The 22,265-nt window shown below is 38.5% G+C and overlaps 1 protein-coding gene across 1 annotated transcript in view; it reads right to left on the bottom strand.

Annotated features, from left to right (window-relative positions):
* Nucleotides 1-4,124: 4,124 nt before the first annotated feature.
* The window catches only part of USP13 (ubiquitin specific peptidase 13), a 121,414-nt gene continuing 103,273 nt past the window's right edge, over nucleotides 4,125-22,265 (bottom strand). The window contains exons 17-21 of the mRNA XM_089675553.1: nucleotides 20,598-20,741; nucleotides 20,265-20,428; nucleotides 18,417-18,573; nucleotides 16,236-16,320; nucleotides 4,125-12,647 (exon numbers count right to left, since the gene is read on the bottom strand). Coding sequence (XP_089531679.1) covers nucleotides 12,554-12,647; nucleotides 16,236-16,320; nucleotides 18,417-18,573; nucleotides 20,265-20,428; nucleotides 20,598-20,741 — 644 coding nt within the window. The 3' untranslated portion in view covers nucleotides 4,125-12,553. The remainder of the gene's footprint in view (nucleotides 12,648-16,235; nucleotides 16,321-18,416; nucleotides 18,574-20,264; nucleotides 20,429-20,597; nucleotides 20,742-22,265) is intronic.

The raw sequence follows: 22,265 nt of genomic DNA, 5'->3' as shown, positions 1-22,265 counted from the left end.
TGTGTTCTATAAATGCACTGAACCACGCTTGTTCCATAAATAGATTATACCTTGCTTGTTCTGTAAATAGTTTTCATCCATCTTGGTATATAAATACACTGAATCATGTCTGTTCTATAAAGAGATAGAACCTGCATGTTCTATAAATAGATTGAACCTTGCATTTTCTATAAATAGTTTTCACCCAGCTTGATTTATAAAGACTGTATTGTATCTACATATCCTTTACTGTAAATTGATTTAACCTTGCTTTGTCTATAAATAGTTTACATCCAGCTTGCTCTATAAATAAAATGTACCTATGTGTTCTATATTTGGACTGAACCTTGCTTGTTCTTTAAATAGATTGAACCTTGCTCATGCTATAGATTGCACCTTGCCTGTTCTTTACATAGATTGAATCTTGCATGTGCTATAAATAAATTGAAACTGCATCTTCTACAAATTGTTTACTTACCGTGTATTCTATAAGTAGATTTTTTTATCTATAAAAAGATTGCTCCCCGCTTGTTTTGAAAAAAGAGGCTTTACATATTTAGGGAAACTTTTAAGTGTTAGTTCACCTTTACCAAATAAGTGTTTATGCAGGTAAAGGATGCCTGTAGATAAAAACAAACTGTGCAGCTTTGACTAAAGTTGGATAATGACCTTGCTACAGATGTAGGCCTTTTATTTACAGTACCTCCAGATACCTGAATAAGAGTCTCCCAAAGATGGCATTATCCCATCCTGCTATGTTGTTTGGATATTGCTAAAATATGCCTCGCAATTATTGCTCACCCCCATCAGCACAGGAACAAGCTCTCAAACCCCCGCACATGTGTGGTCCACTAACTCCTCCATCTCAGTATTGCTGACCTCAGAGACACTGCAACAGGGAAAAACGAGTGCATGCAAGGGGGGATTGGCTGGAATGGTCTTAGCAATGTCCTAGAAACAAGATAGGACAGAATGACGCCATCTCCTGGAATTTTCCCACCAGGCTTTCGAAGGTACCTACATGGCCTACACCTAAAGCAAGGGCATTATTTAAATTATAGTAAAAGCTGCACAGTTTGTTTTTATCTACAGGTGCCTCCTCCCTGCATAGGAAGGTTTTTGGTAAAGGTGAACAAACCCTTTAACATCTTCCTGTCCACCCATTGCCTATAGATGGTGGACGGGAAGCTGTGCTGATGTGGGTCAATGTACCTGTACGTCAGCCAGCATCAGCGGCGTCTATGTGGCTCACAGAGCATGCACCCGGGAGCCTGGCAATCGGTAAGTTGCCCGGACACAGCCGATCAGATTACTGCTGTGTTCAGGCGATCACATGGGGTTTTACCATGTGATTGCTGTGACTAATCAAATCACTCACAATATAAAAACTGAAAGTAGAGATCGGTTCTCTGCTCTCAGTGTGACAGCAGAGAGAAGCGATGCAACGGCTTGTGAGTGTGCAGTAGCCTGTCAGGCTGCATGTACACTCACAACCTACTGTGCCAGCCACCCCAGTGTCCCTAATCACTGTTCATTGTAGTCAGTAAAAAACTATACAGCCAGCCTTGTCACCTGTCCCAGTGCACACAATAACATGGCCATACACCATACCAGCACCGCCGCTCATGCGCAGCTCAGTATACTGTACATTCAGACACTGTGCCTGTGTGCTGGGATGACTGAGCTCCTGTGCATGCGTGTGAGTTACGTTATCCAGTACTGGCCAATCAAGAAGACTGACACATGAAAGAAGCTGGGGAGAAGATGCCAGTGCCAGCAAAAGGCCTTGAAGGTGTTGAGTTACCTTAGGTGTTGAAGCTAAGGTAAGTATCACGAACTTTAGTTCCACTTTAACTGAAGAAAAAGAGGCCATTGGAACAGGATAGCAAGGGACAAAATTTTACCCTCAACAGTACCAAGGGGCCAAAAGATGAACCAACCCAGATTCCAAAAAAGACAAAACTCTCTTCATGAAGAAATTAAGATAAAAAACATCTTGGCCTTGGAGCAAGTGAAGTATGACTTTTATGTGTGCTTGTATACTAAAGAGCAGGGTAGATAAAAATCAATGATTTTTAAAAAAAAAAAAAAAAAAAAAAAAAAAAAAAAAATCGGATTTTTTGATTTAAATCAGATTTTTTTGATTTAAATCAGATTTTTTTGATTTAAATCAGATTTTTTTGATTTAAATCAGATTTTTTTAAATAAAATTGGATTTTTTTGAATAAAATGCTTTTTGAGGAAAATATATTACCATCCAAAGGTTATTCCATCATGAAATAAAGATTAGTTTTTTAATTATGTAGAATAAGGCTGTATATGTTTAATTTTTTTGGTAAATAAATTCCATTAATCCATTCACAATGTCATGCTCTTCCAGAGGATTTTGTAAGATTATTGGGCAGTTTCTCTGCCTACAAGATATTATCACAGATGCTTGGTTTACTTTTGCAGTTCTCAAAACTGAATTTGACTCAGCGGAGATCACATGCCTCTTCTTCACAGCAAAAATGTTATAACATGAACAGAGTTAAGAAAGACCTTAATCCTAACTTCTACAAACCTATGAATACAGAATCAACCCCTTCAGTGCTATGTTTCAAGAAGTTCAGTGAATAGAATAGAAACAATATTTTTCTGATTGTTTGGAGTGGAATAGATCTGCACAAGAAGAAAGTGAAACTAAGTGTGAGGAGGAAGGGGCTGACAGTCTAAGTTTCTTAAAATATATATATTTTGTTTAGCCAAATTAGTTAGCAAACATGGATGTTTGTTTAAGCAAATAACATATACTGGAATGTTATTGTTTCAGTTGAATAAATCTATTTAAATTATTATTAAGATGATTATTTTTCTCCTTCCTAAGTACAACAGAAAAGTTGTCCAAATATGAATGATTAATCTATTAAACTGGGGATAAAAAAACTAATATGAAAAGTTGTTATTCTAAAAATCTTCATCTACTTGCATATTAAAGTTATACCAGCAAGAATTAGTCTATGTAGAAAACTAGGATTTAAATCAAGCCTTACTGACTAGTGATTTAAATCGTGATTTAAATCAGTTTGATTTAAATCAAATCCACCCTGCTTAAGAGTAGGGGAGCTATCACCATATCAATTACAGACCAATAACAAAAGGTCACATTATTATTATGAATATTATTATAATAATAAAGAAATAGTAAAAAAATAATAATACTTTTACCCTGAAGGAAAAAGACATCCATCCTTCTAAGACACTAGCAAAAAATTAACACATAATGGGAATAGGAGGGATTATACTTGCCTGGCTATCGGCTTTTTTGTTTGCCAGTGTCCAATTCCTCCTGTAGGTGGCAGTATAACCCAGTTAGCGCAGATCCTATGTTCCTTAAATTGTTACTAAACCAACAACAGTAAAATCTGTATATGCAGTACAGCATGCTTGTTATACTCACTGTGGAACGTAAGGGGTTAATCCTCTGCATTGTGTAAAAAGGATGTTTAATCCTGTTTTCTCTGATCCTCCCCTTGTTGCATTGCCCCTCAACTGAGGCTTGGGGGCAAGCTGCACATGCTCAGTTTGATGTGTATTTGATGTGCTACAGGTTTTTATTTTTCTTGGAAGAGTGCATGTGATCAGTACAGGGCCAATCCCCACTGTCCAGACAGAGAGTCATGGGTTCTGAAGTTTCATAAGACAGCAAGAGGAGAACAAAAACTCCTCCTACAAGCTTTAACCAGTGCTCTGCTGGACACTGATAGAAGTCACAAGACTGCTCTAACTGCTGAAGAGAAAAGGTATTTAGCAGTTTATATTTACTAAAATAATTGCATTTCCATGTTGTGTGTACTGTGAGAGACCAGATATAGTGAATGCAGGGCCCTGGGTTTAGTAACACTTTAATGAACCAGATAGACATACTATGTTATTTTATACCCCATTTTCATTGTGTAGCCTGCATTAGGATATACTGTAGAAATCTAAAATCATATTGGTTGCTAATGGCAATGGTTTAGCTCCCTGCACCTTCTGTTACAAAAAATCCAGAAATTTCCATAGTGGTTTCAAATCAGTGGCTTTTTAAGGAGTGGCTATGGATAAAACACTGCAGTGCAATAGCATGAGTCCATTCCATTTATTCAAATCAAAAACTCAAACCATTTTTAGGAGTGTGAAAATCTTTTAATTTAAAAGTTTGAAGATCTCATTGAGGTAACACTTCCTCATATGCAAAATAAATGATTCTAATAAAGATACACAATTGTGCTAAACATCGAAGTGATGCCAATGAGTAACACATAGTACAATAGGGACACAGAGCAAATGTTCTGATATAAAATTTGTATCTTTATTCTTAAAACACAACTGTAGGAATAACTGTGTTATGCCAATATTCTGATAAAGGACACTGTTCAGAGAGAGAGAGAAACTCTTCACCCGCTGGGCTACAAAAAGAATCAGACCTACAGTAATCCAAGTACTAGGCAAAGTGCCTATAGACAGGCTGTGTACAACAATACCACAGTTGATGGAAAAAATACACAAGCTTTACAATAGTGCCATAGTAGATACTAAAACATTGATAGACTTGCAGCATATAGTCTAAGGAAAGAATGCCTTATAGATTCTCCTTTTCCTTTCTCTTAGTGCAGAATAAGAAAGTTAATAGAAGACCATACTTGGTTGAAATGTGTAGCAAAGATTGTACAAATGTTTCACTTTCATTGTTAAAGCAGAACTCCAGGCAAATATTTCTTTACAGGTCCTTGTTGCTGATTTCCTACCTTCACTGAATTTTTCATCCATCTGCTGGTTCACTCAGTAGTTGGTCTGAAATAGCCTTTTCCTTTTCAAATCAAACGGTTAATTCTCTTTGGTTTCCTGCTTGTACAATGAGTGGCTGCTATGCTTCCTATTCCCCTAGCCACTGGTCTTGACATATCCCTTCAGTAGTTCTTTCTCTAGGAAGTAGTGATGTAATTCTGCCCCACTTTCAGTGGTGAGCTGACCAAGACTCTTAAGACACATTTAACATGTACAGGACCAGTGCACCCGCCCCCATTCACAATTCTCTGTGCCTGATAGGAACTGTAGTTTCCTTTTTACTGCAGAGAGAGGAGAGGATATGATGTAATCTCTGCTGTTACACCTCCTCCTTGGCAAAGCAGATGCTGTTATCTTTTGAATTACAGAGATGAGGACTTGAACATTCAATTAGACTTTTCTCCTACATGGTAAGGCTTTTCAAAATTGTATGCACCGTTTAGTGTTGTATGTGTGTGTCTGGTACTAATGAGTGATTTTTATTTTTTTTTTACTATCCCAGAGTTCTTCTTTAACGGTCAAAGTGGCCATACATACAAAATTAAATGGAATGGTGGTTTTCTCACACTGCAATTTCTTCAACATTTCACTTATCCTCATGCTAGTGTATGACATGTACTCCTGGCTGCATACATTTAAAGTACAACATCAGCATTTATTTATTTATTTTTTTTTGGAGGGTGGTAATATTAGAAGTTCTTTTAGAATTTTACAGCTGTGTCCCTGTCAATGAAATTTCCCCAAAGTGATGGGATATATCAGCTTTAACAGTTGTCAATAACTAAACCTTGAATCTTCTATACACTACCCAAAACTAGAAAAAGATCTGGCTGGAGCTCTATTTAATGTAACTTTATTTTATAGATTAGCTATGCCCTTTTGTTCACTGCCCAAGCAGAGTTGGCACCAGACATTGATGAGAGAGGGAGGTACTGTTACTTTAATTAACTGGTAAATTTATTATGAAAGAAAAAATAGGAAGTTCTATATAAAAAAAAAATTATCCGGGTGCAATCTAATGTATTATAGGAAGGCATTGCCTCCTTATTTCTCCAAGATGCTGGCTCTGCACCATAGTCCTGACATAATAACTTGGCAAACATGTTACAAAGTAATACATAAATGACTGCAACATATCATAGAATCTCAGAATGGCTGTCACTGATGACTCACAAAGTATAGGGATATGAAATACATCCCCATGATGTCAGGGGACCTCTTCCTCCTGATTCTCAGCACCATGAGTCCAGATCAGGCAAAGAGACCCAATTCACAGCCATAGAGATTTTATCTTTAGCCTTGTGACTGTAATTTTCAAATAAAATAATCCCTTTTTGAAAAAGAAAGTCCCTAAATTGGTGTATTAGCTTTGTGATTTGAGCCTAAAGTAAGTCATATAAAAAAAAGAGGCAAGTATAAGTTTTTTTTAAGGCACGTCTTTTAAGGTTGTAACTTTATTTGCTTTGGAGTTGTTAAGCTACACACCATGTAATTTAATTCTTAGTGGGCCCCTACCACCTATCACATAAGGATGCCAGAAAGCATTCATATACAAGACTATTAATAGGCAATACCATGACATGTCACTTTATTGCAGAATTTCGGCTATGTATGCATGACTCCTGTAATGATTATACATTCCTGTCATAATTGTATATTTGCCAATATGCAAGGTTTTAAAAAGGCACTATTGCAACTGCTGTGTGTTTGCATTAGGTTTTGTAAATTACCCCTCTGTATTATGAGGGTTGTATACTATTGGCCAGAATAAGGAAATACCTGAAAACTAGGAACAGGCCATACAATCAGATGAACAAACGTTCTGTATTGATATATCTAATTAATGACATTGTTAGTACTAAATATCTTAAGAAGATACAACTTGGGCCTGAGGATTTATAAATAAACATGTGTATTACACAGGTATGAAACAAACCTTGTTCTAATGATAAGGTAAATGTATTGTTCTCTGCCAATATGGTAACATCAGATGCAGGACATGTACTCTCAGCCACAGTATCCCAAGGGAAATGACTAAAGCTCAGCAATGAAAACCTTCACATATCAATCCTGCCCTTCTGTGAAAGAACTGAAGATTGGATTGTGCCTCACAGGACTGTCAGGAAAATCTAAGCATCTATCAAAATGATATAACAGTACTTTACAATGTACAAACAGAAACACACGCACACAAAACAACACTTCCATCAACATTAGTACCTTGCACACATCATATTCTGCACACATTACACTATACTTCAATGGTACATCAGAAGAAAATAACTTCCAGCCATTTATGTGAGCTACATTATTTTGGAGCACATTGTTTCAATATTGCAGTGCTTCTTTACTTTAAACAAAGGGTACATCAACTTCAGATTAACCACAGTCTTTGAGCTCAGCTCTAAAACTTTGGTGTGGTCACAAAAGCTAAAGAGACCTTCAGCATAGTTTTATGCTGCCATGCCAGTGTCATGGTATAGGCTTACCAATTTCTAAGGCACCCATAATGTGAATGCCAATCTATGCACTTAGTAGGTGGGAATTATCTATAATCCTATTATGACATCATAGAGATGATTATACTGGCCGAGATGATTTAAGATGTGACAGGTTGTTACTTGCAAATATCCCAAGTGGCAAAATTCTTGCTAAATTTGCATTCCACTTACTTGATTCCCCACTATTTAAAGTGGTACTCCAACATGGTACTTGGAAGTCTAAAGAAATGAATGGGAGTGCAGAGAGCTTATGCGCAGGCCAACTCCAGATAATTTTGACAAACGGCTCTAGGATCTAGTGAGTAATATTTTGGTAGATCTGTGAGTATAGTGAGTATAATAATGGGAGGGGTGGTGGGGGGCATCATATAAGTGTAACTGCACCTACAGATCACAGTAGAGTGCACCTCGACAAGTAAAAGTGGAAAAAGCTTGAGACCATCAGCTTGAACAATGGTCTGTCTAAGCCACCTAGAGATGTTGGAATGAGAATCTTTCCTGGGTGCATCCAGGAAGACAAAAAGGGATCACTCTTTATGAAAGAAGCAGTGGCAGGGAGATACAGACATCCTGAACCCCATCCACAGCCAGAGGCACATACAGATAGTGGAGGGATATTTCCTTTTGATGAACTGGAGCCAGACAGAGGAACAGAAAACAATAACCTAATTGAAGTAAACAGCAGAAACTAACTTGGATATCAATGTCATGTTGCCCCTAGGCAAGACCAAAAAGGGACCTTCGCAAGATAAGGATGACAATTCAGGTACTGACATTGTAAAGTTGATGGCTACAAGGAAAACTGCCTTTGTTGGTAGGTGTAGGGAGAGAAATGTCTTCAGTAGGTTCAAATGGCATATTCTGATTGCAAAGAAAACCAGATTGAGATCCCATGGAGTCACTGGAAAACAATTGGAAGGAAGCCACATGGGAGACCTCCTGTACAGAGGCCTTAATTAAAGAGTAAAGGCCAACAGTCTCTGAAACACAATGTAATGGGCAGATACCTGACCCTTGATGGTGCTGAGAGCCAAAACATTGGTCCAAACCCAGCTGCAAGAAGTCTGGTTTGGGAACAATGAACAGGTTGGAGAAAAAACCCTGGAATCAATCTGCTAATGGGACTGGGGCTATGACACCTTGATCCAAGTGACCCTAGAAGATGCAATATCTGTGTGGAGACACAGGAAAGTTGGAAGTGAGGACATGAGAAGAGGGCAGGAAATGTTTTTATCCCTGGTACACCACCTCCTGCTACCAAGCATCTAGACTTCAAGCTATCCAAGAGTCCTTAAAGTTTGACAGATGTCACTCCATTCTGGAACATGGGGATCCACCTTCATGTAAAGGATACTTGTCTGAGGATTTGGCAGACTGTAAATGCCAGGCTTTGTGGGTGGGTTGGGAGCCAAACTTAGGACTTTCAACACTGCAGTCAAGGAAGTGGAGAAACAAAAAGGCACATTTCTTGACAGCTAGAGCTTCTTAAGCTTCTTCTACTGGGGTAGATGGGTGCTCTTGTCACCAGCAGCATCTATGATAATGTTATCAAGAGCAGGTCTGAGGAGACATTATGCCTCAAAGACCATATAGATCAAACTCTTCTTGCACAAATATTCCACAGTCCAGCACTTTAGAAAAAAGGGCCCTATGCCTATGCTCTGAAATGAGACACATGCAAGAGATGATACAGAAGGCTGCCAGCAAACTGTCAGTGCTAAAATGTAATGCTACACCTATCTGCTAAATGCGTTAAGAAAACAAGGGATCAATCACAGCAGTGGTTTTATCTCTTTTAAAAGGATTTGACCTATTAGACATAGTCTAACAAAATAAAATGACAGCCAGGACTGTGACTTAATTTTGCTCCTGTTGTGACTTGTGGGTGTAGGACCCACCAGAGAGAACAAATGGTTTTCAATCACTTTTTGAGTCAGAGCACCTTAAAGACAGGCATATCCTACACTGATAAGAGTGCTGAAACACTCCACTTAATTTAGGTCTATAGCAAACAACTGCCACTCCTCAGGGGGTAAGCTTATCAGTCACAGACTTTAGAGACTCTGAACAATGACTCAGAAGCCACCAAGGCCACAGGTAAATTAGTACACAATCTGCTGGAGAAGGAGCAATCAGTTAGCAAATAACTAGGTAATTCATAAAATTAATGTCTTGAATATCCGTAGTAAAATTTTTAGCCAAAAGGGCTGTGGATCCAGACACACCAGAAGAAGCCAATGAGGATTGCAAGAACAACATAGACTAACAGCAGATGACAGTATAACTCCAGGCTGCAAATGCTGGCACCATCATTAGGCGCACTGCAAGCAGCCTTGGAACCATTAATAGAGTGTAAGCTGGGGGGCATCTGATACAGTTAGGATATGCTTCAGCCATGGTGTTATAAGGTAACATACATGCTCAGGGTGAGGCCGACCATAGACAAGTTGAAAACCAAATGTTCTGTCCATCACGAGCAAGAATTTTCATTCAGTTTTCAAGTCCTAAATGACTTGCTTAAGAGTCAAGGCCTCAAGTACTCTTGAAACCCACACAGTTGGTGGCAGATGAGGGTCAGAAGACTGTAGGCAGGCAGCGGTAACAGATAAAAGATCAAGGTTCCACATGGTCCTTTGCAAGCAGGATAAGCAATAGGGAGATGCTTCCTCAATGCTGTATGGTGGAATGGCAACACTCCACCCAGTTGATGATGTCAGAGCACCATCCCAAGGCAATAACACCCTCTACAGCAAAAGTTAGTTGGAATGAGGAATAAAGGCAACCAGCATCCAATGAAAATGAGGTAGCTCCCAGTGCTTAGCTCGACCAGCCTACTCCGTAAAAGTTGCTCTTGACCTGGAATGCACTCCACAGCTAACTTTTAGCAGAAGTAAATCTGGAAGACATCCTCTGTTGAACCCAGGAACCAAAGGTCCCAGGCCATCCACGCAACACCCAGGCCAGCAAGTCTAGATGTAGTCCTCCAAAAACTAGGCTGAAGGTGTCCACGCCAGATAGCTGCTGATCAGAGGGAAACACTCCAGCAGCAGTGTAGATGGAAGAAAAATTTGAAAAGAAAAAATTACATTCATCCTCCTAAAACACCAGCAAAAAACTCAGGTTGGTAGCAGGAGGAGTTGGCCTGGGCTGGCCTACTTTTTTTTTTTTATTTACCAATGTCCAATCTTCCTATAGGTGGCAGTATAACCTGAAGGTTAAAAGACTGTGTCCCTCAATGTACAAGAAAGAAATATACATATTTACCTACTTCTCTTATATAGTATTCCTGAATTGTTTTACAAAAGATGTGTTTGATATCTGCTGGATATTTGCTTTACAAAAGTGTTTGTTGCCTTTTTTTCCCGAAGCAAATAAATCTCTGGGAGACTTTCCCTGCCAATACTAGATGAGGTGTTTGTGAGAGAATCAGACATGTTGGTGGTCTGTTGCCCTAACAAAATTGGCAGTGCAAGACAGAACAGTGAGAAAAACTAACAGCAAGCTGTAAATTTCTTTTCATTTACAGTATTATTAGTTTATCGTCAAGTAGCACTACCATTCAGCATGCGGGCATTGAAGGTACATAGGCCTATAGAAGAGAAAAAAAAAAAACTAGATTCAATACCACATCCTTTTTGCAGAACGCTTCACTTGGTTCTCATTTAAAAAGAAAAAAGTATGCCATAGTAAAAGTGTGGAAATAGCTTTATAGAAACAATATAGTTTTTCAATAAAAAATTGCCATATGTAGTAGGCCAGTTTTTTTTCTTTAGCAAAACTTAGAGTTTTGGACTTTTAAGATTTGATTTACATATAACTCAGTGTGCAATCTGATACCAAAGGTTATTTAAACGATTAAAACTCTGTGCTTCCACTGTATAAAAAATACTACAAGCATCAAAAACTGACCCAAATCTTTTTCTAGCTAGCGAGCCATTAGACTTCTGTCTGCCTTCATTCTATTTGCTAACTGTCTTTGTATTCCATTTAATGTGCTTCCAGAACTTCCCGCTCGTCTCTTTCTAGCTGCACATAGCATCCTGTGGATTACAATCTGACCTCATCAGATTAATCTGTTCACTTCATGTGTTGCTTCTGCTGCTTAGCAGCAGGTGTAATTGATTATCTATTAAACTTCTTTTTAGTTTATATTATTTGTACTACTAAATTATCAACTACAAAATAACTCACGCTATAAGTAGTGATGTCTATTGGGTATTATTTAAAATAAAAAGACCAAAAAGTGCTGGTGCTGTTAAACTCAACCTATTCTTTGGGTTACTCATCATGTTGTGCTTAGCTACCAAGTAATCCTAAACCTAATCCTAGACAACATGAAGGAATCTAAACTAAATAGTGGCAAATGCTGATCAACTCCATATGATGTGTTTGGTTGGTGATTTATCCTCCGTACTTCTGGATAGCATAAGGGAATCATAAGAAATTTCTGTGATTCACATGCTAACTGGTGTCTAATCCTAAACAAGTATAAAACTTTGCCTGCAAAGTACAAAACTTACAAAGGCCTTGTGAAGGATATCCTTAAAGTGACCAAAAAAGAAATGGATACATATTCCTCTAGATACAGGAGTATCTAGAATATACAAAAAGGTATTACATCATTTATGATAAGGGTATATCCAATGAACCTTCCAAAGTCAAAACTGACAAAACTTTAAAGGCTTTTGAGGGCAACGGTATCTGTATATAGAAATACAGTGCCACCTGCTGAGCATTCCTTGATAATTACAGCTGAACAGAAAGTGATTGAGTTCATCTACTAAAGGAGTATACATTTATGCAGCCCCGTGAATATGCATTCACTTCAAATATGCAGTTATGTGAAGGGGAATTGAAGAGCATAGGAATTTCCCTTGCATGTAATTAGATGGTTTCAGGGCTCAGTGAGAACATTCTACTCCTTTTGCACATCAACTCCAATGTGCTGTAAAACCAGGTGTCCATTTTTATTTCTTACCAAAAATTTCCCAAATATTAATGCCCCTAAGAAAAACATTCAATGCTTGCAGTAAAGTAAAAGGTAACACTCATCCATTACATTGCACACAACCAACTTATATTTTCCTGCGGTAGAAATTTCCAGTTAAACACATAATAAAGCATCTTTTTTTCTCTATAAATAAACTATAAATATTTTAGTTTTCATCTGAAGTTTTGGCAGTCTGACATTATTTTGTTTTTCTTTACTTTAGCTGGTATGAACGGTCTATGGCTTTCTATAGGCCTAAGCCCCCACTTAAATCTTAGCAAGGTAATCTATGATAGAAGTATAGATAGCCCAAGTCTTTAGGTGGTCTCTCAGATGATGTAACCTTATGGTCGTTGTAAATAACCCATCTGAAAAACAAAAGGCAGAAAATTAACATTTTTAAATGCATTGAAGCGTTTGTGCAGTATATCCAAAACTTTTTTGTAACCATTTGCCCTCCTAAGGATTTACCCCCCTTTCTGACCAGGCCATTTTAGGCGTTACGGCACTGCGTTATTTTATCTGACAATCGCACGGTCATGCAACACTGCACCCAAATGAAATTTAAGTCCTTTTTTCCCACAAATTGAGCTTTCTTTCGGTGGTATTTGATCACCTGTGTGTTTTTTATTTTTTGTGTTATAAGCAAAAAAAGACCAACAATTTTGAGAAAAAAATATTTTGGACTTTTTGCTATTAAACATCTCCCAGTAAATCCAATTTCATCATAAATTTAGGCCAAAATGTATTCTGCTACATGTGTTTGCTAATAAAAATCCCAATATGTGTAAATTAATTGTTTTTTTTTTTGTCTACTGGTAATGCCAGCGATCAGTGACTTTTAGCGGGACTGCAGCGGACATTCTGACACTGGGGGGGAACCAACTTGGTGTTACTGACATCCCCAGTGACACCAATACAGTGATCAGTGCTTTAAAAAAAAAAAAAAGCACTGACACGGTACTAATGGCACTAGGCAGGAAGGGGTTAATGTGAGGGGAGATCAAAGGGTTAACTATGTGCGTGTTTTACTAGGGGGCGGGGGGTGCACAGCCATCCTGAGCAGTGTGCTCGAGCTGACAGGGAGAAAGACTGTAACAAAATAGTCTTCCTCCCGTCAGTGATTGTCGGTAATCACTGGGCGCCAGCGGGTAATTACCGGCCAGGACCTGGTGATTGACATCTGCGGCTGCGAATGGCGGCGCGCGCCCCCTACCCAGAAATGCGAAACCACGTGTATATATACATGATTTTGCGCACAGGTGCTGCCCTGTAGCAGTATTTCTGCTAAAGGGCGGTCCTTAAGCAGCTAATTTTGAAAAAAGTAGGAAAGGATTAATACCCCTGCAATTTTATTTTTCTGTTTATGTACCACTGATTAACATTTCCATTTACTTTTTGTCTTATTGATGCAACAGGAAATTAAGGGAAAGCACTCTAAGTGAAAGAAATTCCTCTTTCAGATACTTGTCCCAGGAACAGGTGTCCCCACTGATAAAGGATAAGTGTAAAAAAATTAAACAGCTGCGCCTACCTATCACCAACTTCCAAATCTCCAAAAAATATGCACCTACTCCCAACAAGTGTTAAATAAAATAGAACTGCAATGTATAAAAATATGAAAAGTGAAACAACTAAAAACACATTCAATTCAAAGTGGGCAGTACAGTGGCTAAATGGTTAGCACTTCCGCCTGGCAGTACTAGGGTCGTTGGTTCGAATCCCAGCCACGGCACCAGCTGCCTGGAGTTTGCATGTTCTCCCTGTGGGTTTCCTCCGGGTACTCTGGTTTCCTCCCACACTCCAAAGACATGCTGGTAGGTTAATTGGATCCTGTCTAAATTGTCCCTAGTATGTGTATAAATGTAAGTTAGGGACTTTAGACTGTACACCCCTTGAGGGTTAGGGACTGATGTGAATGTACAACATATATGTAAAGCGCTGCGTAAATTGACAGCGCTATATAAGTACCTGTAATAAATAAAATAAATAAAGTATAAATCAAAGTGAATGTCCCTTTAAATGATCTCATTCTCTTTATATAGTGCAGTGATCAAAGTGCAAATCATATGTGAAATAATTTCTCTTTCTTCACATCCAGTTTTTTTCTCTTTTGATATTCCACCTCTTGTTTTATTTTGGCATTCCAATATAGTGATTCCCGCCACCATTCAATTATGCGCTCACCTCCAATGGACCTGCCATGTGCAAGGTCATAAAACGCTTTCCCCCTGGGGTTAATCACTAGTATCATTCAGGTTCCAATATCACTGGATTCTCCACACTTCATTCCACTTTTAAATGGTATATGACATTTCCATAAAACAAAGTGTATGGCACTTTAAAAGATCGCCGACGTTTCCTACAATGGGCTCATATAAAAAGGAGGCTCCCACGTCACTTCCGGTTTAAACAGCAATCAGTCATCCAACTCCACCTTAACTGTTGTGGAGTGGAGCGTGAAGAATCCAGTGATATCGGAACCTGAATGATACTAGTGATTAACCCAAGGGAGGGAAAGCTTTTTTGATCTTGCACATGGCAGGTCCATCCCTTGAGATGAGTGCATAAGTGGGAATCACTATATTGGAATGCCAATATAGCACAAGATGTGGCATATCAAATGAGAAAAAACTGGATGTGAAGAAAAATTATTTCACATTTGCACTTCAATCACTGCACTATATAAAGAGACTGAGATAATTTAATGGAACATTCACTTTGATTTATACTTTGAATGTATATTTGGTCGTTTCACTTTTCATATCTTTATACATTGCAGTTCTATTTCATTTATTTTATTTCATACTTGTTGGGGGTAGATGCGTATTTTTTGGAGACTGGAAATTGGTGATAGGTAGGCACAGCAGTTTCATTTTTTTTACACTTGTTTCACAAATAGTGGGTGGTCTATATACTGATTGCAGCCACCAATTTTTTCATTAACACATATATATATGTTTTTGAGGTGACACATGTTGGTTTTTGGATTGTTTTTTTATTTAGCTGGTAGCGCGGGAATTATATTTTATATATAACTTTAAAGAATAGGTTCACCTTTGGAGCATGTTACTGTACATTTTAAAAATTAATCACAAAAAATGGGACTTTAAAAAGGTGTCTGATAATTAGGGTTGCACTGATACCACTTTTTTAACCAGCAAGTACGAGTACCAATACACTCAGTCAAGTACTTGTTTATGCCGAGTACTGATACTTTTGCAGTGCGATTTGAGCCTTTACAAAATTAATGGGCTCAAAATGCACTGCAAAGAATCACATGAGATTTGAACAGGACTATGGTGCGATTCCTGTCCGAATCGCATGCAATTTCCCCAACTGCTCCTGTGCGATCTGAGCCCATTCATTTTGTATGGGCTCAAATCGCACCACAAAAGGTATCAGGTTTGGGTATCAAAAGCATTTGCACGAGTACTTGTGCAACTATGCAGTATCAGCACCGGTACTGGTATCAGTGCAATCCCACTGATAATGCAATGCATATGCACTGCTGTTAAAATTACATCAGTTTATTCAATTCATATAAAAACATTCAAAATGTAACAAAACGTTGCCCAACACGGCTTCTTTTTTGTGTACAGACATATAATACTTACATTTTAACAAAATTTGTTTCACAGCTCATCAGTGCTTTTCCCACCCTACTATATACCACTTGCAGTGCAGGCACCATCAACTGTGACATCAAGCAGCCACAGCTCATGGAACCCCTAATAACCTCCACAGGAACTTTTCGCTTCGTATACGCAAAGAGAATATCGGATGATCATGATCGTCTTTTTTTTTTGCATGCTAGTTTCATAACGGAAATGAAGAGGTTACTAAAGTTATCAAAATTCTCGTATGACAGAATACAACTTCGGAGGTGATGCAATGTCACAAGGTCCTAAAAAGGCTCCTCTACACTTTAGAAGTCCTTTTATTGTCATACATACCGTCCCTCTTTTTTGATGTGACAAACATAGTGCCCAGACATGGTAGATGTTCCCACATGGCTGATGAATGCAAAAAGTTCATATCCTAAAAAGCATATGGTTGGTTAGCAGATATAAAAATGTACATATTTTATAAAAAGAAATATATTTAAGTTAGGTGGTTTACACTAACAGGCACCTCTATACAAAGAGTATAATGTATTCAAGTCAATCTCTGCTCCATAATTGTTTTTATTTTCCATATCCACAATGTTCCTTAAACCCCTATGGAGAGTAAATTCTCTATGTCTACAAAAGTGTTCAAGGGTGGAAGTAGCAGAGGCACTGCTCACTTTCAGTTCTGTGAGAACACAAGCACTGATATTGATCATAGCGTGAACCTTTGTATTCCCCAAGCATATATAAAAGTGGTACCTTCATGTACTCCATTAACTATTTCAAACATATTTCTTCTCTTCCCAAAACATGTAACCTAATCAGGCTACAAAGCAAGGTTACCAAAGTGCAAATTGACCTTTTGACAAAAATCGACATCTATGCCCTGATAAGAAACCACTAACCCTGGCAAATAAAATGGTTTTTACAGGAAAGGCTGAGATGTCTCTTATATACAGTATACATTCTGACTTGTAGATTGATGTTCTCTATGCTGTGAGAGAGGCAAGATGGCTGTACTCAATAGGGAAATAACTAGGTCTCCAAGAACAGACTGGAGCAGGGTTTATTATTTGGTATGTAGTGAGTTGATTAACCCCTTCTGGTTGGCTCTTTAAATGGTCTGTCATGCCCAGGGCTGATAGGAGGGGATCCTGATCCTGCAGGCACTGTAACTGGCTCTACAGTGCTGATGTCATTGGAAGCTAACAATCGTCTATACTTGACAGTGAGCTTTCATGACAGCTTGGTCACAGTTCTGGAGGTGCCAACGGAGCATGCCCCAGAAAAAGACAGTGATGAATTTATGTAGTGGCTTGGTGTTCAGGCCCACCCACCCTGCTGCTGCATATATGCAGATAACTGTCATAAAGGGGTTTCTTGCTTAGTAGCTGAATAGCTTGTATTTGGCATGGTCTTCTGTAAACATTGTCAAAGGAAAGGTTGTCCAGATTACTCCCACAAGTCAAAAACACATGGGTAGGTTAACTGGCTTCCTTGTATGCGTAGTAGAGATTAGACAGCAAGCTCTCTAATATAATACTATGAAATATGAAAAGTAACTGAGTCCCAAATGATTACTAGGAGCAGCTAAAGGGATGAACACATGCCCGGTTTCTGACGTTGCTAGAAACTAGCTGCCGTGGCCAAATTCTAGTCCTTTTACCTTTGTTCTGGTTTTTAAAGCCTGTCCCTGACTGACCACACCACAACATGAATTCTTATCAGAAAGCTAGTTAGGTCAAATCAATAATTAGTGCAAATCTGCCAGTAGTTTGACATCTGTGTTTTGTACTCTATCTGCATCACGTAAAAAAAAAAAAAAAAAACTGTCAGTGAGGAGGGTGTTGGATCATGATGATATTTTCTGCAGAACTCTGGAAGGGGTAAACTACATTACTGTATAATTGTAAGTAAACATTAGAAAGTAATCTAATAAGAAAGTGATGATTTATGTAAGACATGTACCACGACTGGGCCTAAGCCACAGCTGCTTTCATCACACTGACTTGCAGTATGTCCTAGCAGCAGGAAGTCCAAATACAGCAGGCACAGATTCCCAGAACGGTTTCAGCAGTCTTTATAAGTAATGTGATTAATAATGATATTGGACAGCTCCTGCAGAGAAATCCAAATGTTTGATGTTGTATATTGGAAGATAAAACTATTTTGAACACCTGAGGCTCTATGGCCATATTTGAGGTAGTTCACTCAATTTATAGGGAGGTGGGCCAATGTCAATATAAACTAAACAGACTTCCACTTACTTCCAGTACTGTCAGGAGCAGCATTAAAGAGAATGTAGTTACAAATCTTCAATAATATTTTTTATTTCTCATGTAATAAAAATGAGCAGAAATATACAAGACCATTCCTTTAAGCTCCAAGGCCAAGGTTCTATTGAAAATTGAGAGGTATGGAGTCATTTATGGAACATGCAATCGCCCGCTTAACACTTTTTAGATCTTATCAATGCAAAATACTGTATAAAAAAAAAAAAAATCAACAACTGGGACTATTACTTACTTCCATTTCCATCTTTAATTCGAGGACCTTCATCGTTGTTGGTGAGAATTCCACTTTGATTATTCTCAGAAACTACAGATTGTGAAGTATTTGCACCTTCTTCTTCAATTTCAGGGTGGGAGAAAATCCAATCCAGAGCTCGCTCAAGATTATTATTCTGCAAATGAGGATGTATTATTATACTATAATTATGACAAATCATGGGCAGAAAAAAATACCACTGTTAGAGGCATCTGGCATTCTTTTTTTTTTTTGTTTTTTTACACCTCTGAAAGCAGCTCTAGTTTTCTACTGTCTTTCACTGGTGTATTTTAGAGCAGCGTTTAGGGGCGTAGAATGTAACGGCCCAAACCTGTGGTTTTTTGCATAATTTACACCTGTACATGTGTAAAGGCAACTAAATACGAATATGCGCTTAAATTTATTCTAGCGGCTACCCAACAGAATTAGTTTACACTCATACGCATCTAAATGCAATACTTGCATGAAAACACAACATTAGAAGCATTTTCTTCTGCCAATTTCTGGCAATATATTTGCAGCATTTATTCATTCACCCATGTGCATGTAGCTTTAAAATGAAACTAAAGGGAAACGTAATAGTGCCATTTCAAAGATGCCTCCTACTGCCCATAATTACATTTTATTTTTTTTCCACCAGAGAAAAGTAAACTACGTAATGCAACACTGGCTGCTCAGAGTGGACAATCAGAAGCCCATGCATTGTCAATACCAGGTACTTTCATGTATAGCGAAGTGGGAGCACACAACCCTACCCTTCCTCCCATGATTCAAAGAATGGCCAATCACAAACCCTGTCAGACAGCACAGCTAGGTTAATGACCTGACCTTTTTTACTCTTTGGTTATGTAAAACAGCTTGGACATCTCCGTAACCACAGCCAGCGACTAGACAATGTAGGTGCAGCAGCATCTAGAGTTCAACTTTATGCACTGTCGGCACTTCTTGGCACTATACGTACATGCCCCATGTGCTGCTGCAGGCTCTTGTTCACTATAATGACAGGATGCCAGTAGCCGCAGGTATTCACGGCTCTTTGCACAGCCAGCATTACCTGCGGTGATCACTGCTGGATGCACACAAAGTGCGTCCAACTGTGATCACTTCAGGTAATTGTTGGCTGTGCAAAGAGTCGTGAATACCTGCGGCTGCCAGTGGCTGCACCTAGTCGTTCAGAGCAGCAACACGAAACAGCAGATTCCTGCCACTACAATTCACACTGGCCTAAATTGCTGGTGTGAATGTAACTTTAGAGGATTACTGTAGCTACTATTTAAAATCAGGTCTTTACCAGTATTTGGAGTCCAGCGGTTCTCCTTACTGCTGCCGGTTCCCAGTGCTGCCATGTTGGACATAGGAGCCAGTTGTGACTTTCTGAAAAACCACAGCTAGCAACTTCACCTGGCACTTTGTGAATGGTCCTGCACCCTCTTGGGACATGTCACATGTCCCAGGAGGCTGCACAAGGGGAGAGGTAAGTGCAAATAGCATCATCTGCACCTCAGCGAGGATTTCAGTTAGGAAAAATCATTAACCCTCCCCAAAAAAAAAAAAACTGACACCCAGTTACAGGTTGAAAGGAGGGAATGAATGAAGTACTATGGCAATGGCAGATCTAAGTAAAGGCTAAGATGGCACCTTAACATTGAATAGGAGGGTTTCATTTAGCTTAACTGAAATAGAATATTCTTTCTCCTAAACATGGCCATGGTATTAATACAAACTCTGAAGTTTATATTGTAGTGGAAAGAGTTAGGATTTTGTTTATCATCTAGTTGTTTTTCACAGTAATAAGAAAATATTCTGTTTAGATTCATATGAACTTACTGTTGCCCTTAGTGCCTGAATTGCCTGATTTCTCTGGAAACCCATTGAGGAGATCAAGGCAACAATCTCTTCTGGAGGCTGGTTAACCAGAGCAGTCTCTCCATATGATGGCAGTGTAGATGAAGTAGCAGGACAGCCAGGAATAGTTAACGGTTCTGCAAAATCTAGTATAAAATGAAAAGGAATTGGAAAACTGTACAAGCACAGAAGATCGATAGTAGTTAATGATGTTTATGACATCAGAGATCAAACAACATTTTTAGGTTTTAGTAGAAAACTCAAACTGACCAGTAAACAAAAGTGCAGCGCTCACAATGCAGTGAATATACTGACCGGGGTCTTCCATGTGTGCGATAATCCAGTTGAACGCCAATTCTGCCCCCATGCTTCCAGTGTAATACACAGCCTTCCGACATGCCTCCAGAGGGAAGCCCATCTCTGCTAGCTGCATCACTGAAGACTCATCTATGTCAGGAGCTGCATGGAGGTGTCAGAAAGACCATTTAGTATCTGTTTCTAGACTGGGTTTTCAATAAATGGACTTAATTTTTTTAAAATATGGATTCAAGAAAAAGGAGCCTTTACATAAACAGTTGATAGATGTGATGAAAAGGCAACAAGATCGTATAAAGTCACTATTGTAAAGGAGAGCAGTAAAATCAACTACATAAATAGAAAATATTATCTATATTAAGCACAAGCCTTAAAAAACTGACTGTAACACTTCTTCTTATGCAAGCTTTAAAACTGAACTCCACGAATATATGCACATAAAATACTCAGTATTGGCCAGCTTAGTTAAATCCAGTGCTCCACATGCCAGAGGGGCAATGCAGACATACTAGTTCCCCATCAGGTCTGCTCCCCTTGTAACTGACAACAGGCAGATACTTAGCCAATTGACAACATGGTAATAGCTAAAAAATCTTCCAACTGCCTGCTGTCAATCACAAGGAGAAAGCAGACGTGATGGGGAACTAGTGTCTCAGGTTTGGTGCAGTAAAAGTGCCCTTTGTAAAAATGGCAATATTAATCACTTTGTCAATCTGCAGCACGTCAATAAAGCTACTGAAACAAGTTACATAGCTTTTTGAATGTGGCACAGGCCATTTTGAAGGACCAGAGCACCAGAAAAAAGTGTCAGTAGGGATTTATTGAATCTCCCTGTGGAGGTGATTTCTCTATATATTGTCCCAATAATGGCTGATCTATCCAATTATCCTTATTGGTATACTTATGTCCAACGATTCTTTCCTTTACTTGCTGGATGGTTTCCATAAAATAAAGAAGCCCACACTGACATTTAACCAGAGAAATGTTATAACTAAGACATTTGTAGTCATTTGTAATTTTAATAGAATATGGATGCATGAGTAAACATTTCACTTTTATTCATATTAAAAAAATGTATAATAGAAAGTAAAAAAAAACTACCGTTCCTTCTGGGTTCTAAAAGTCCTGGTCAACTGATCAACCAATTTTATGGATTCAGCATGAACCACTTGATTGTAAAAGGTTCTACCATGCCTAAATGGATGTACAGGGGGACTTTAAAATTCAGTAACCAGGGGACAGTTTCTACCCTTTTTGTGCCAATGTTCTTTAATACATGCAAAAATTTTGTTTGAAAAAGCATGTACAAAAAGTGTATTATACACTGAAATACACGGTTATTGAGTCAGTACTTGTATTAAAACAAGGAGGCGGCAGGGACTTATAGCTTATATAGAGAAAAAAAAAGGGGGGGGGGTTCTGGATTCTAAAATTTGGGACCTTACATCTACTGGAAATAAACCAAGATTTTGACTTAAACAACATACTTGTTTTAATGTTTTTTTTCTTTAGTTATAATTATATGATATTTTTATTTCAAGTATAATTAGTGCACATTTTTCTACATTTGTTTGTCCTTGAGTGTTTGAGAAGCGCAGTGGCCACTAACCTCACTCATTAAGAAATACGGTTTGTCCTCACTTGTTACTACTTTGTAATCAGTGAGAA

This window comes from Staurois parvus, unplaced genomic scaffold, assembly GCF_062004578.1.
Source record: "Staurois parvus isolate SC_StPar_1 unplaced genomic scaffold, SC_StPar_1.0 ptg000155l, whole genome shotgun sequence".
In the NCBI taxonomy this organism is placed as follows: Eukaryota; Metazoa; Chordata; class Amphibia; order Anura; family Ranidae; genus Staurois; species Staurois parvus.
Note: the sequence above shows the minus strand (reverse complement) of the source record. Positions and strands in the feature narration are given on the sequence as shown.